The sequence below is a fragment of the Microtus ochrogaster genome, chromosome 8, assembly GCF_000317375.1.
Source record: "Microtus ochrogaster isolate Prairie Vole_2 chromosome 8, MicOch1.0, whole genome shotgun sequence".
Taxonomy (NCBI): domain Eukaryota; kingdom Metazoa; phylum Chordata; class Mammalia; order Rodentia; family Cricetidae; genus Microtus; species Microtus ochrogaster.
The window spans coordinates 48,745,137-48,760,534 of NC_022015.1; the positions used below are offsets into that span (position 1 = coordinate 48,745,137).

Genomic DNA, 15,398 nt, shown 5'->3' on the forward strand with positions numbered 1-15,398 from the left:
CCTGCTTCTGCCTCCCGAGTGCTGGGATTAAAGGCGTGCGCCACCACCGCCTGGCTAGGAACACAGTTAAAGGTGATTTCTGGTCTCATTCCCTGAGAACCAAGGCGGTGTATAAGCAAGCCTGCTGAGGTTGGAGGAGGGACGGGGCCTCAGCACCACAGGGTGAGCGGTCCTTTCATGAATTAATTACTTCGGGGAAGGGGTGCTGTGCTGACTGGCCCTGGCTGGCAGTTCTCAGGAGGGGGACTTTGTCCATCCGTGCACAGCCTGACAAGGCAAGACTTCCTCCCAGAGGCTGTAGCAGCACCTGCAGACTCTGCCCTCTCACTGTAGATCACTTACTGTCATATTAGTAGCTAGAGCAGTTGACGGAGGAAAAGGACAATGACGTTCTTTCTCCGGCTGTATATGAATATAGAGATCTTTGGCTAACACATGAGAACATTGCGAGCTATGAAAATATTGAAACGAAAGCGTCAGTCTGTCCACATGTTGGTCTTTTTCAAAGAAGAAGGAAGAGGGCGCGGTGTAGCATTCTTAGGTGTTTGCACGTCCCGCTTTTCCCAGAGCGCAGCGGAACAGCTGGGGATGTCCGTCTCAGAAGCTACCGCTTCATGTCTTCAGTACACGTGAAAGAAAAGGCTTTCACACTTACGACATGGTTATCACACAACACCCGAGACTAGGTGCTTAGGAAAGAAAAGAGGTTTCTAGTTGATCTTTGAATAGCCAAGGTTTAGCTGCAAATACTCTTGCACATAATTTTGCTTTTGAACATTTGCAATATTAAAAAAAAAACTTAGAAGACCTTGCTGGGGTACTGTGACACACACCTGTAAACCCAGGCCCAGGGAGGTGGAGGAAAGGGTGTCTGCGGGTTTGATGTTAGCCTGAGCTACATAGGAAGACTGTTTCATTAAAAACACAACATCAAACAATTTAAAACAAAAACTCTCAAGTACCAATTCTATAGCATAGAAATTTGAGAAAAATTAAGAGAAAAGGGGCCAGAGCGACAGTTCAGCCTATGACATGGTTTCCATGCAGACGTGAGGGCCTGAGTGCGATTCTCAGAACCCACGTGACTTGACCTGCTCTGCGGATACCTTCTTTTAATCCCTGCACTGGGGAGGCAGAGACAGGCATTTCCCTTGGCCTCTTGCCATTCAGTCCAGACAAAATGTTCCATGTCAGTGAGGGACCTTGATTTCAGAAACACAACCGGAGGGTTGACCTCTGACCTCCACATGTAGGTACCCACATGTGCCTTCCTGGGTGTTTATCTTCCCTATAAACACACAGGCACAGAAACATTCACAGAAAAAGGTTGGAGTACCTAGAATGCATACAGAGACAATAATGTATTTTATCACATTTTACCAAAAAATGAAGAAACACTATGATCACAGAGCATCAGTAGTACCACTTGTACAAGAACAATGCAAACAAGCACAAAGACACAGTATCAAACTGCAGTTGTGTTATACTAACTGGAGCAGTGATGTGACCTTCACTGCTACCCTCTGCTGTCCCCTCGGTGATCTAAAGTTCATCTGCTGAAGACCCTGTGTGATGCTCATCCCGGTGTGAGCAGCTGATCTGCTCCCCCAGTGCTGGGGTGAAAAGAACTCACCTCCACACAAAGTCATTTTGTGTAGGTTCTGGGACTCAAACTCAGGGCCTCCAGCCTGCATGGCAAGTATTGCTGGAGACTCAGCTATTCCTCCACCCCTCTTCTTAATGGAAAGTTACAAAGTGATTTCTCACAATTTCTCCATATACAACACATATATCACGGAAAGACATCTGGATCCCCTATGTTATTACTATAGTGTCTGGCCAATGTAGATGGTTGGGAAACCAAATTGTATCTGCATGTTTTTGACCTCAAGCTCATCAGCACCTGTAGCTCCACCATTCAAGGATTTGGAGGCTGAAGTTCCAAGGTTGCCATCTACTTCTGGCTAGCTTCTAGTGATGGTCTTCTAATCACATCATAACGTAGTGGACAGGCTCTTGTAGGGAAGGGGAGGGGGGGGGGAAGGAGCCAGAAGGGGCATGGGGAGCCCTGCATGGAGGGATATGAGGCAGGAAAGCAGGAGATCTGGGAAAGGCTGGCTGATGTGACCAGCCCATCCTTCTATTCCTGAGACGGTCCCCATGATCTGCTTATCGCCCAACATCCCACCCTTTCAATGGCACCAGTGGACCAAGCTTCTGGCACACGAACCACTAGGGACACAATCCACATCTATGAACGGCACACTGTGTGTAGCTCCCCAGGAGCGGTCCTTTATCTGTGTCATGCTTATCTCCACAGAGCTCTACCTCACTGAGGAGGACCTGAAAAAGCTCTATGATTTTGAGGAACAGTGTGTGGAGAAATATTTCCATGAGAAGACGAAAGGGCTGAACTGTAGTTTTGAGGAACAAATCCGAGTGACATCAGAACGGTAAAGTACCTCTTTCCCATTCCAAAGCTGCTACCAAGTCACGATTGTTCTAGAATGTCGAAAAGTATTCTTTTTGAAAGGCTCACTTTCAAACCCCAGAGGTCAGAGCTCTGCACAATTTAAAGCATGCATCGCAATATGATTTATGCAATCAGTATCTGTTTATTGGATTACTGTGTTCTGGACAGTCTTCCATTTCCAAGAGGTCAGTGGAGATGGGAGACAAGGGTCCCAGTCTGATGTACTTTCCAGTGTTTACATGTGGAGGGGTTAAGGGAAACGAAGTAGTTGAAAACATAAGATAATCAAGGAGGCAGACCTAGAAAACATAGTGTCGGTCAGTAATAAAAGCCATGAAGAACTGGGCATTACGGCGCATGCCTTTAATCCCAGCACTGGAGAGGTGGAGGCAGGCGGATCTCTGTGAGACTGAGGCCAGCCTGGTCTACAGAGCTAGTTCCAGGACAGCCAAACAAAACAATAAAATAAAAAGCTGTGAAGAAGATGAGGTAGTTTAAGGATAAAGGAAAGATGAAGAAGAGAGAACTTGCAGCCTGGGCTTTGGATCGTTCTGCTTCACATAACTCGGTCCAGAGAGGTTGCTGGGAGGAGTTTGGAGAGGAGAGGTCTCAAGGAAGTAGCCAGCAGCGCCTCATGGTGGAGTGACATAGTCAGAGAAGTGACACCCACTGTGGCTGCAGGTTATATGCTGGTCCAGCAGCAGCTGCAGACCCCAGCACGGGCAGGGCAGTGGCTGACTGCCAGGGTGGATTTCTGTAGCGGGCCCTGCTCAGCATTTGCTGGTGGTGTGGCTGGAGACAACCTCACTGCCAAGGAGGGAGAACAGGAGGGGTTGAGCCAGCAAGCACAGTAGCTTAGGTGAGCAAGTTGACTGCGAAGGGGAAAAAAAGATGGGGCGTGGGGGCATGGTGAGCTGCCTTTGTTATCCATGGAAATGACAGAATAAATGTGTGTGGTTGTGAAGGTGATCTTGCCTGGGTTTTTAGACTATGGGCAGTGGACAAGCCTGCGGGGGTACAGCAGTGAGCACTCAGGTGCTTGCCTCGAAGCTGTGGCTGAAGGGGCTTGTGGTTCCTGAACTTTCTGGAAGGGGGGAGGGGCAGGAAGGCCATTCAGCGCTTTGAGTGATGGCAGATGTGTTGGAGAGAGGGGATGTATTAGGAAACCTAGTGGATGTGTTATTAGAATAATTGCATGCGTACGGCATTGTATTAAAGTGTGGAAGGGTGCACATGATTTTATGGACTTTTAAAAATGGAATTGTTCTTGCAAGTAGAAGCAAATTGACACAAGTTAAATATATCCCTTCAGTTTTGAATATACATGAGACTGACTATAGAATGTTTAATCTAATTATATGTGTTTTTTTCTGATGCCCACCCCCAAATCACATAGATAGATGTGACTTCTTAAGCACAACTTCACTTAAAATAAACGTACGCCAGGAACTTTCCAAATGGCTTACAGTAGGCATGTCATATTTATGTAATCCTATATTTTTCTATTGATAATATGTTTATATAAAGATGTCTTTATGCAGCTGGTTGAACTTCAGATCAAACTTAATGCTGAGAAATTGTTGACTATCAAATGATGATTGTGGACCCATAAAGTTATAATTCACCTCAATAATCTCCTTAGACCATAGCCATGTGAACCTTCTCTCTCCTTATTCTGCATAGTGTCTCTGGACAGCTGTGTTTCTGCTGGGCTTTGTGCTTTGTGTGATGTGTTGACTCTTAGGAGCTGGCAGAGCCAAGACACAGCTCTGCTTCTGCTCCTGTAACTCTATGTTCTTAGAGAAGTGTGCCAAACTGCTTTGAACATTAGTTTTCTTACTTGTGACATAGATGAGAACATAGGCCAATGTCTTAGAACTGTGTGGATCAGCCTGGGTTAAAGGGAGGAGCCAGGCATAGTGGGTAGAAAGATATAACACCACTTAGTTGGGAAAATAGATCACAAATTAGGAGTAAAAAAATTTTTTTTTGAAATACTGTATTTGTTACTTCTCATTGCGGTGATGAAACCCCTGACAAGAAGCAAGAGAGGAAGGACTTATTTCTGCTCCAAGTTTGAGGGTTTTAATACATCACAGAAGAGGAAACGTGGCAGCTGGGGAGCAAGACACCTAGTCACACAGAATCCTCAGTCAGGAAGCAGAGAGAGATGAATGCTGGTGTTCAGTTTGGTTTCTCCTTTTTAGTTTGGTCTGGGACCTCTGCCCATGGGATGGTACCACCCACATTCATAATAGATTTTCTGTAGTTAGAACTCTCTGGAAACAGTCTCAAAGGTAAACTCAGGGATATGTTTCCAAAGTGATTCTAAATCCTGTCAAATTGATGTCAGCATTGATCGTCATAAATACGAATTTTCCTTTAAGACCTGGAGGGAGATAAAATGAGGTCAGAGCGGTTCCTGCTGAGATTATGAATACAGGCAAGGTCGGGGAGGACCCCTCACTCTACCTATGCTAAGGAAGGAGTCTACACACACTGTGGCATGGGAAGGCTTGTGAGCCTGATAGATTCGAATGTGAATTCGACGGGTCAGTTGGGGACCAGGGATGCCAGGTGCGAGAGGGTGTGTAGCCCAGGCTGTGGCAGGGGGGGTGGAACAAAGGAATAATTCACGAATAGTAGGGATTAGTTGGAATTAAGGGCAGAATGGAGCCTCAGCTCCCAACAGTTATCAGGAAACAGTGGCACCATGAGGAGACAGTGTACAAACGTGTGGGAGAGCAACAGGGCTCGTATTTCTTGACCATGGGATTCACGTGACACAGTTAGCCACAGATGTTCACGAGGCTGGGGACGGGAGTCTGATGGCAGTTCCAGCAGAGAATGTGACAGAGAAGTAGAATGAAGGCAGCACGTGCCAGAGAGGTGTAGAGCCGGCATCTGTAAACCGGGCGGAAGAGGGACTTAGGGAGAAGACCGGCTAGGCAAGCCGCCAGGGGGTGCAAGAGGTGTTCACGGTGAGAGGGGTAGCAATCAGAAGTCAAGGCAATGCTGAGTGTGAACTTGGGCACCAAAGATTACAGCAGGTGCCTCAGTGGTGAGGGTCCGAAGACCTTCAGTCCTCCAACCCTCACACACCATCTTTCTTGAACTTGAGACCCTAAGAACCCAAGGGAGTTAGAAACAAGAACTTCAGTGGTGATGTCCTAATATGTTCAGTCCCCCGAGCCTTTTGTGACACTTCAGTTCTCTTAGACTCGTGGGGAGGACAGATGTTACGTGATTATATGACTCCTGAGAAAAATATGGACACTCCTAAGGGGTTTTGGACTTGGTTCTGAATTTCTAATAGAATTTCTTCCAATGCTTTCTAACTAGCATGATCCTGAATCGCAATGATTTTATATCACCATCTTTGTTGAGGCTGTTTTGGGGTAGCTCATAAATGAGGGGTACTTGGGAAGTAAATGAGCAATGGTTTTAAGAGATAAGGAGATCTTAGACGCCATTGCATGTTTGCTACCTCCAAAGGGGGCGTTAACCATCTACCTTCTAGAAGAAAATGACTTTGGGTGTGGACAGAGAGCAAGCACTAAGGCCCTTAGGTATTGAGTAGGGACATCTGCTTGTGCTGTCATCGCAGGGTTTGCCGATTTCCTTTCTCCCTGGTCTGTGGGGAAAGATGCCCGTGGTAGCCTTTCCCCTTGAGCACATTCAGCACTGACCTGGGAAGGGCCACGCTTTCTACACTTTGTGGAAGCTTCGGCACAGGCACGATGGGCACCTTGATTCCACTGTGCAGTCTGAACGTCAGCAAATTCCTGTCTCTTGGCTGAGGATCTATGGAGCAACATCTGGGAGCATCTCCAGGGGTTTATCCTTCATGTCGGCTTCCCCAGAAAAACATGCTTTGATCCCAGACGATTTGCTGAGGGAGCTGGCTGGCTGCCGGGATGGGGTCAGATGCCGACTGTCTGGCTTGATGCCCAGGCACGTGACATCGAATCCGTGACCTAACCCCTTTCCTGCAATGTGCTGAAAGAAAGCAGTGTGAGCGGAACCTTCGTGTATAGCTTTGCTCATACCGAGCCCTCCATGACGGGACTTTCAGGCTGATTATAATAGTGTTTCTTATTATCTCATTTTTAAGAATGCTGGCTAATGGCCCCACAGGTAAAACAGTCACCAGGCCCGTCTTTCCTCCTCTTAGACCTTGCACAGAGGAAACTGCAATAGCAAGAATTTGTTTTATGTGTCAGAATGACTGAAAAGCTACAGTGAGTTAATGCAGCCAGTGGTCTAGGAACATAATTAAAATATGCTTCACAGGACGCCGTGTTTTAGAAAATGAGTTCCCATAAAAAGCGAGAGGGCCCATTTCAGGCGACCAGGTTATTTGTCTAACAGGCTCCTATTGTAGCATGCCACCTGTTGCTGGGAATAGTGGCTGGGTCCTATTGTATTCCTGCGATGTGTCTGCAGCTAATGGAACTTAATGAGTCTCCATTACCGCTGCTCAGACCGTACTGTTTTTGAATTAGATGAAACGGGGTGCTGGATGGAGACGGTCCAATTAAGCATATTTGGAAGAAAATATACATATACTTTGTGCTCTTTCCTACACGGTCCTTGCCAGTTGGAACATTTTAGGTTTCAGAAGGTCAGCAAGCGTGTTTTAAGCCTCTGGTGAGTTACAGAAGTTGGATTTTATACAAAATTAGCCAGAAGGGGTTCTGCTCCTATAGAATACAATGAAAATGAAAAACACCACCCGCTTTATTTGTGAAGTTCCTATCTACAATGCTCTCAGAAAGAAGGGGTGGGAAGCCACTTGAGTCCTGTGCTTTAGACTTGTGCTAGAGGCAGGAAACTGAGCACTGTTTTGGGGAAGGGCTTGCTAAAACGGAGCGCCCTTCTCTCTGAGGAGTGAACCTCCTTCTCCCAGTCCGAAGTAAGAATGGGCTATTTCTCAGGACTGCAGATGACCATATCAGCTATGAAATCACTGCGTAGATTTCCTTCCTAATTGGTTTTCCGTTTCATCTCATTATCAAAGATTTTCATTTTATGTGCAAAAATGCCTTGTCTGCATATAACTATGTATAGTTCATGCGTGCCTGGTGTCCAAGGAGGTCAGGAGAGTGGGCATTGGATCATATTGAACTGGATTTACAGACAGTTGTGAGCTATCATGTGGGTGCTGGGAACTGAACCTGGGTCCTCTGCAAGAGCAGTCAGTGTTCTTTGACTGTTGATTCAGCTCCCCAGTTGCAGAAATATTCTTTTACAAAACTATTTGTTTTGCTTTTATGTGCATGTATAGTGTGCCTGCAGAGGCCAGAAGAGAGAGTGCCCTATCCCTGGAACTGGAGTTATAGATGGCCCATAGCTCTGGTCTCTCCAGTGTCTTTGGAGTCTACAACACAATCCAGGCTTTACTTTCATAGTTTCAAGCAATGACCACTCTGGGCCTCCATACAGGGAACCCCCTGCCCATGCCTGGCCCCAGCAGCTTTTCTTAGTTGTAGAAGAAGAACTGACAATTCCTTCATTCATGTATTCTTCATGACGTTAAAGTCACACACTGCCAAGCTCTGTTGCTGGCCTGGGATGGAATCTCTCCCTCCTTGAATTATATTTGCAAAAGCTTTGATTTGTTGATACTTTCCTTCCTACACGTGGGAAGCTTAGCTTGGTGGGGTTTTTCCTTGAGGACACCAGTCCCTTTATTCATCAGGTCTGTCATCTCTCAGAACAACCCTTGACTCCAACACTAAATTTCCTGGTGCTCTTTTTTCTCCTCAAACTGTGCCTTTTTTATATATATTTTTTGTCCCATTTGCCCTTTTTCATTGTAGACCTGAATAAGGGTGGCTTATCAATAACCACACAAAAGCGTAAATAGTAGGTTGTCTTGTGTTTTGATACATCTGCCAAATAAATTAACACAAAACTCTTCAATTTAGCTAGTTTTTTTTTTTTTTGCCAAAGCTTAAGTTGCTGATTTGTTACCTCTAAAACTTCTTGAGCTGGATCCCCATAGTTCACATTTCTCTTAGCGCTACAGTCTTCCATGCTCCTACTAGGATGATCTGTTAAGCCCTGCTTACAGTTTTCAACTGCAAAGTCCAAAAATCAACATGGTCTGGCCCATCAAAACAACATCCCACTTCCTGGTACTAACCTCTATCTTAGTTACTTCTGTCTTTGGTATTCTTATGATAAGACACCATGATCAAAGCAACACACAGAAGAAAAGAACTTACTGTGTACTTACAGTTTCAGAAGACAGGTCCATGACTGGTATGGCAAACAGCGTGTCAGTAAGAAGGCAAGCATGGTGCTGGAGCAGTAGCTGACAGCGTACATCTTTATCCATAAGTAGAAGTGTGAGAGACAGACAGACAGACACACACACAGAGAGACAGACAGAGACACACACACACACACACACAGAGAGAGAGAGAGAGAGAGAGAGAGAGAGAGAGAGAGAGAGAGAGAGAATTCCACCTGGGAAAAAGAACACTGCCACAAATTTTGATCCAAATTTGAAGTAATTAAATACTGGCCAGGACATCGGACATTGGCAGGGTGCATACTGCTGATTCCCAGAGTACAGTACCTAATTACATTAGTCAGGTGATTATACAGGCAAAACCCACAAGGCTACATACATCCCACCTTCATCCAATCAGGGCAAGGATACATCCTGACATAGGAGTGAATGTCCAAGCATACATTCTTGCCTGTGTACCACCTGCCTACACGTGATCAAGCACATCTGGTGCAGCTGGGGGAAACAAGTTTGTTTACAGAAGTGAAAACACTTGGCTCGCTACCTTACACAAACACCAGCCCCCAGCATTCCAGGAAGTTCTCTGTCCTTGGGCTAGTGGGGCTTACCGGTTAGAGGCATTTCTCTTTTATAGATCTCTTAGGCATAGTAGTTTAAACTTAAAACATAACTGTAACTATGGCATTCACCCCTTGAGTTGTTTCCTGAGTCAAATCCTTGACTCTGTGGTAGGTACCTATCCATATTGGATTCTAATAATCACCAGCTTAATGGCACCCAGATGGGAATTTATGTATTGGCATTAATGATGCAAGGGCCAACAGTAATTAGCAGAAACAGAAGGGCCAAAGGCCCTGTGATGGCTGACATCAGAGTTATTATCTAGAAGGAGATCGAAAATGAGAATAGCGATGTATCTCGTCTTGGGTCCAGATTATCCAGCTGATTCCTGAGTGGTTTGCATAGAAACAACACTTTTTTTTTTCTTAAAGCCATACAATAACCCCCTTCTGCATAGAGCAGGTTGAGTGCCCTATCACACTGTTTCAGATAGTGAATTCATTGATAGATTCAGATCAATTTAGTTTCATAAGGTACCTTTTTGATAATGAGTCTGGAGGCCAGCATGAGTCCTGATGTGCCAATAGGCACAATATGTAGCCATTTTGTCCCCTTTGGCCTGGGAGTTTCCTTTGAACCTAATATTCCAGCCTTTTGTTGAGGATAATGGGTGATATACTCAGTTTTGTAACTTCCTTCTGCTGAAATTTAGGACAGTGCTATCAGGGTCCAAAAACGTTGAAATGCTAGTCAAAGGCCAGGAGGAGATGTGAACAATGGGGCATTCATCAGAAGCTTATGGTTAACTGAGCCAACTTAAGAGATAGGGAACAATCACATTGGCTAAACTGGTTGACATCAACTTTTAGCAAGTTTGGGGCTCTACAGTTTTGTAGGACTACCAGGAGCTGACATAGTGTCTTTCACAATATTGGAGCAGTTTGTAGTTTTCAGCTGATTCCTGCATGATGTCTTTTAACTAAGTGGAAATCTGCTGGATAGATATAGATTGAGGGTAGATGTTAGAGTTAAGAAAATTAAAGGGAATCCTACATTTGAAACCTCCAGTCCCATGGTCCTGGTAGGCAGGGGAGGGGAGGAGTCCTAAGACTTTCTGAGATATAGATTTGAGTCAGGATTCCTTAACTTCTTGACGCTTATATGACTTTTTTGTTTACAAAAGAGGTGAAAGTTTTAGATATATTAACATTATCATTGTTTATAATCTGTATTGAAATCTACAATGCAGAAAAAGCAACTAACAAATGTCTGTAAAACACCTGTAATAGGCTCAAACCTTTGAGTCATAGCAAAAGCTATGGTTTTGGGTTACAAAGCATGAACATTCTTTTCTCTTTCCAGAGGGCTAGATATATAAATTGGACAGAGATGTTTTCAGTCCAATGAGAAGGGCCTTTAAGTCTATACTAAGAAGACAACCAAAGGAAATTAAATTTTTAAGCTTGTGATTATGATATAGTCAGTACTTTACTATCTTGTCATAACTTCATTGATCGTTGTTAAAACTCTGAACCTTAGCCTGGCAGTAGTGGCACACACCTTTAGTCCCAGCACATGGGAGTCAGAGGCAGGCAGATCTCTGTGACTTTGAGGCCAGCCTGGTCTACAAGAGCTAGTTCCAGACATCTAGGGCTATTACACAGAGAAACCCTGTCTCAAAAAACCCCAAACAAACAAACAAACACAAAACAAAAACAAACAAACAAAAAACACTCTGAACCTTTGAAACCTTAGTATAACAATAATATAGAGGGAGAAAGAAATCTCAAAGAGTTCTTGTTTTTCACATACCTTAAATAACTTCCTTAGACTTTTATAACTTGCATTTACACATCTTAAAACACTTTTTTTAGACCCTCACAACTTACTTAAGCTTCACATCTTTTTATTTCCATCTAATCATTTACCATGAGGCACAAGAAGTTAGTTACTGACAGCAGTCATTGCAAAACAAGTTTTTCCTTTTTTTTTTTTTTTTTATAAATAAAGGAATGGTAAAGAGTTACATCTGAAACATGTTTATCTTTTAAAATGAAGCCTGTTAGCAAGGCAAATCTGTCTGCCTTTCTCAGAAGGAGATCTAGTAGCGCTAGAAAAATCAAGGCTTGGTTTTTACATGTGAAATGAATTAACAAGGTAGCTGCAGCCTTGAGGAAGGAGCTGGTTTCCCACTGCTGCCAAACTGACAACGCTACAGTTAGCCATCAACACCATTAGAGATCTGAGAGGGATAAATTATAGCAGAAAACACAAACCAAGGGCCTTTGCAGTGACTAAAATGACAGAGACTTAGCTGCTACCCGTGAGGCTCCTGTGGTCTGTATGCCTTCATTGGGGGCAGAGTTGTAGTCTTTGGCTGTTGCACAGGACAGCATTGCACCTTCAGCTGCTGCACAGGACAGCATTGGTCTTTGCCTGCCAGACTCAGATGGTCTGAGAAATTTTACTATGGATGAAGAACTTGGAAAAATGGGTCTACCTTGACTTAGATAGAGGAAGAAAATTAATCCAACAGTGGCCGCAGTTTGTGCAGGTCCTTCATGGTGAGGCATGAAGAAGTTGTTCCCAGTTGAAAGTGGCACCACAATCCAGGTCTACGCACAATTTGTTTTTTGTTTTCTTTGGAGACGTTAGGGTTGCTTCTAGGATCTGGCATTTTTGTTTATCATAGGAAGCATTTTTTTTTTTCATTAAACACTTTACATGCCATATTCATCAGATTTCTGAAAAGTTTTGAGTGCCATAAATTAAGTATACTTGGTTTCATTGAGTGTGGTGGCACACACCTTTAATCCTAGCATTCAGGAACTCTGTGAGTTCGAGGCCAGCCTGGTCTAAAAAGTGAATTTCAGGACAGCCAGAAATACACAGAGAAACCCTGTCTTGAAAAATAAAACAAACAACAACAAAATGTATATCTGATTTCGAATAAAATTTACTTTTTGTTGTTACTAGGCTTAAGCTTGAAAACATATAGGAGGCTAAATAAACCTTATTCCTGTAATTAATTACATTGGTACTTAGCATAATTGCAAGTAAAGTTCTCAACAAATTAAAAAATATGATAATTCATAATATGACTATTAAGTTGCATGTCTTAAACATCTTTAACAGTTTACAATAAGCTAGTGGCTTTTATAAGATTAGGATTTGCATTTTTATCCCTGCTAAGCTTAGCCTTAAAAGAAAAACAATTTTTGAGTTAAAGCCCTTTTAGTATTAGAATAAAACTTTAAGTCTTAAGAATAATCCATAGGGAGACTGGCAACATTATTTCCTGGTGATTAAATAGTGTACCATTACAGAATATCACAGTTTCTTGTATGACTCAGTCTTTCAAAATAGCTAATGCTTAACAAAGTTAGCAAGACAAAGAAGCTAGACTTACATTCTCAAGTTAGAGACTGTTCGCTTGAATAGACTCGGGTAAGGGGCAACTTTCTATAGACTCTTTGCAAGACTGATTAGGTCATTGTCTCACTGCATCTTAAGATAGGAATATCCCAGTTTCTAGTGTTTAGTGTTTGGTGCTCATGGTTGTGACCCTAACTCATTTTTCTTTCTTTATATCTATCTGTCTGTCTGTTTCTATGTCTGTCTGTCTGATTGCTTTTACTTATTTTTCAAAGATTACATGGCAATGTAATATATCTTATAAACTTAAAATGTCCCATAACCTTATAAATTTCAATATTTAAAGAAAATATCCAGTTTTTTAATTAAAAAATTTTTGGCAACACTTCAAAATTTCCTTTTAAAAAAGTTTAAAATCTCTCAGCTGCGGGTTCCTACAATATTAAAAAAAAAACCCTTGAGTACCCTATTTTATAACAAGAGGGAAAAAGCAGGGCACAACCACAGAGTAGACAAGGCAAAATCAAAGTTCGGCAATGCAAGCAATTCTGTGCTCACCCTCTCTTATAAGGGGCTCGGGTCACCTTTCCAGCTCCACCCTCAGTAGCACACAAACCCTGTCTTATAGGTCCTAGCCGGCTCCTTTCTTTGTGGCTGTTGTTCCTGGTGGCCATCACGTAGCACTGGGATTTCCAAAACTGTTGAGGTCCCTCTCCTGGGCTCTCTTTAGGGACTCCAGCCTCTGCCACACACTGCCAAGCTCCAGCTGTTCTCCATGACCCCTTCATGTCTTTAAAACGCATATCACTTAGGTGATTCTTACATTACAAAGTTTGGCTCTCAACATGAGGTACATTCTTTTATAAAAATACCTATTAAACCTGCCCTGTATATAAGTACATAAGTATTCTTATATGAGTACAGCTTTAATACCCTATTAAACAAGCATTGTTTTTTAAGTCCTATCTTTCTAAACCTTGTTTTTATGACTTTGTTTTCAGGATGATAATTATCATACACAAATCTATTCTAATTCAAAATATCTTGTACATCTGTTGTTGCTCTCCTGAGACAGGACAGAGAAAAGACTTTGAAATAAGCAAGCTTGGCTCTAGAGCAGAGAGAAAACCCAAACCCAACCCCAGAGCCAGCTTTTCAAGAAAACAAAACAGCATAAAATAGCTTTAATATTATTTGTACTCAAAAGACATTTGGATTCCTGCTAAACAGAATCCAGTGACCAAAAAGCTCAGAGATAAGACATTTTGAAGTCTGTGTGTCAAAGCAGCCATGGCAAGTGTGTTAGTGGCGGCTGGTAGCCAACAACAGTGTCAGAGACAACAGAAAAACCAATAAATACAGAACATAGAAAGCCCACACACTCAAAGGAGACCAGTCAGAAACAAAACGTGGGGGTCAACCATCATTCATGCATTTCACTAAGCCTGACCCCCATTTCTGTCTTGGCTCCCATGTTTGCAACAAAACCAACAGACACACCAGAAACCACAGAACCATCCACGTACACAAAACCGACAGGCAAAACTTTACGTTTAACTGGGCCTGACTAATTTCCATTTTGGCTCCGAGTATCCAAACAGTCAGAACCAAGCAGTTGGTACTATGTCTTGCTTTTTGCCCTGAATAGGAGACTATTGGTTCCTGTCGAACACTATTCCAACTACTCCCATATACCTTGCCCCTCCTCTTTTTCAAATTTGGGGCCTCTTTTCTTTAATAGACATGATAATACAGAAAGGCAAATGCTCAGGAGGCCTAAACCCTAGGCAACCACCGAAGACTGAGAGCAGAAGAAATAGTCTTCCCTAGCAAAGACCACACAAGACTGAACGGTCAGCCACTGAAAACACACATACAAATTACAATGTATGAACTGAGAAAGACTTTTTTTTTTCATATTTATGTTGCTTGTCTTCAAGTAGGGGTTAGTAAATGAAATAATTTTAACTTGACTACTTGTGCAAAGAATGAAATAAGGGTCTTGTGTTAAGATGTCAACATTGTTTTTTGAAGGAAACATAACATCCCTACTGGAGATATTTATAGTGATATATAGAGACAAACATTTAGCAAACAAGGTTTTATTTTTTTCTTCCCTCTCTGTGAATGGAATTGTTATCCCAATCCCATTTATTTGCAGTTTGTTCTTAAATGAGTCTACTATAGAATGTGCCATGTTGCTTTTACATAAATCAATAGCTATATATCATAATTTTGGGTTCATGTATTCAAAATAATTAAAAATTTTGCCTTATTCTTTTCTGACTATGGATGTCCTAAAATGGATTTTATTTGGAGTGTGAGATGTATATTTGAACTATAGGGCTGAAGGTGTTTTCTGTCTCCACCATTTTGATTTTCTCTTCGAGCTTCCTCCCACCAGGATTGTCCAAAAGAAGATCTTCCAGTGTTTGTCATGCAATAGGATGACTACATTAGAGAATAATAATGGGCTGGCCCATCAATAATTGCAGTGGTAACTTGCAGCCAGCTGGAAAGTCGGTCCTCAGATAGTAGGAAGATATCAGGGCTGGGAATTTAGATTCACAGCATTCCTCCCTGGAGTTGAAGTGGGAAGAGAGGGAAATAAGATCACCTGGGATTAGAACACGTACTGTGTTAGAGAGAGAGAAGGACATAGGAGGCAGGCTAAATTTTGGAAGCAGGTACGATTTAGTTGTCACGTATGGGCGGAAGCAAATCGAGCAG

At 42.8% G+C, this 15,398-nt stretch overlaps 1 protein-coding gene across 1 annotated transcript in view; it reads left to right on the forward strand.

Moving 5' to 3' along the window:
• The window catches only part of Trpm6 (transient receptor potential cation channel subfamily M member 6), a 114,006-nt gene that overhangs the window by 52,941 nt on the left and 45,667 nt on the right, over window positions 1-15,398 (forward strand). The window contains exon 25 of the mRNA XM_005352237.2: window positions 2,321-2,453. Coding sequence (XP_005352294.1) covers window positions 2,321-2,453 — 133 coding nt within the window. The remainder of the gene's footprint in view (window positions 1-2,320; window positions 2,454-15,398) is intronic.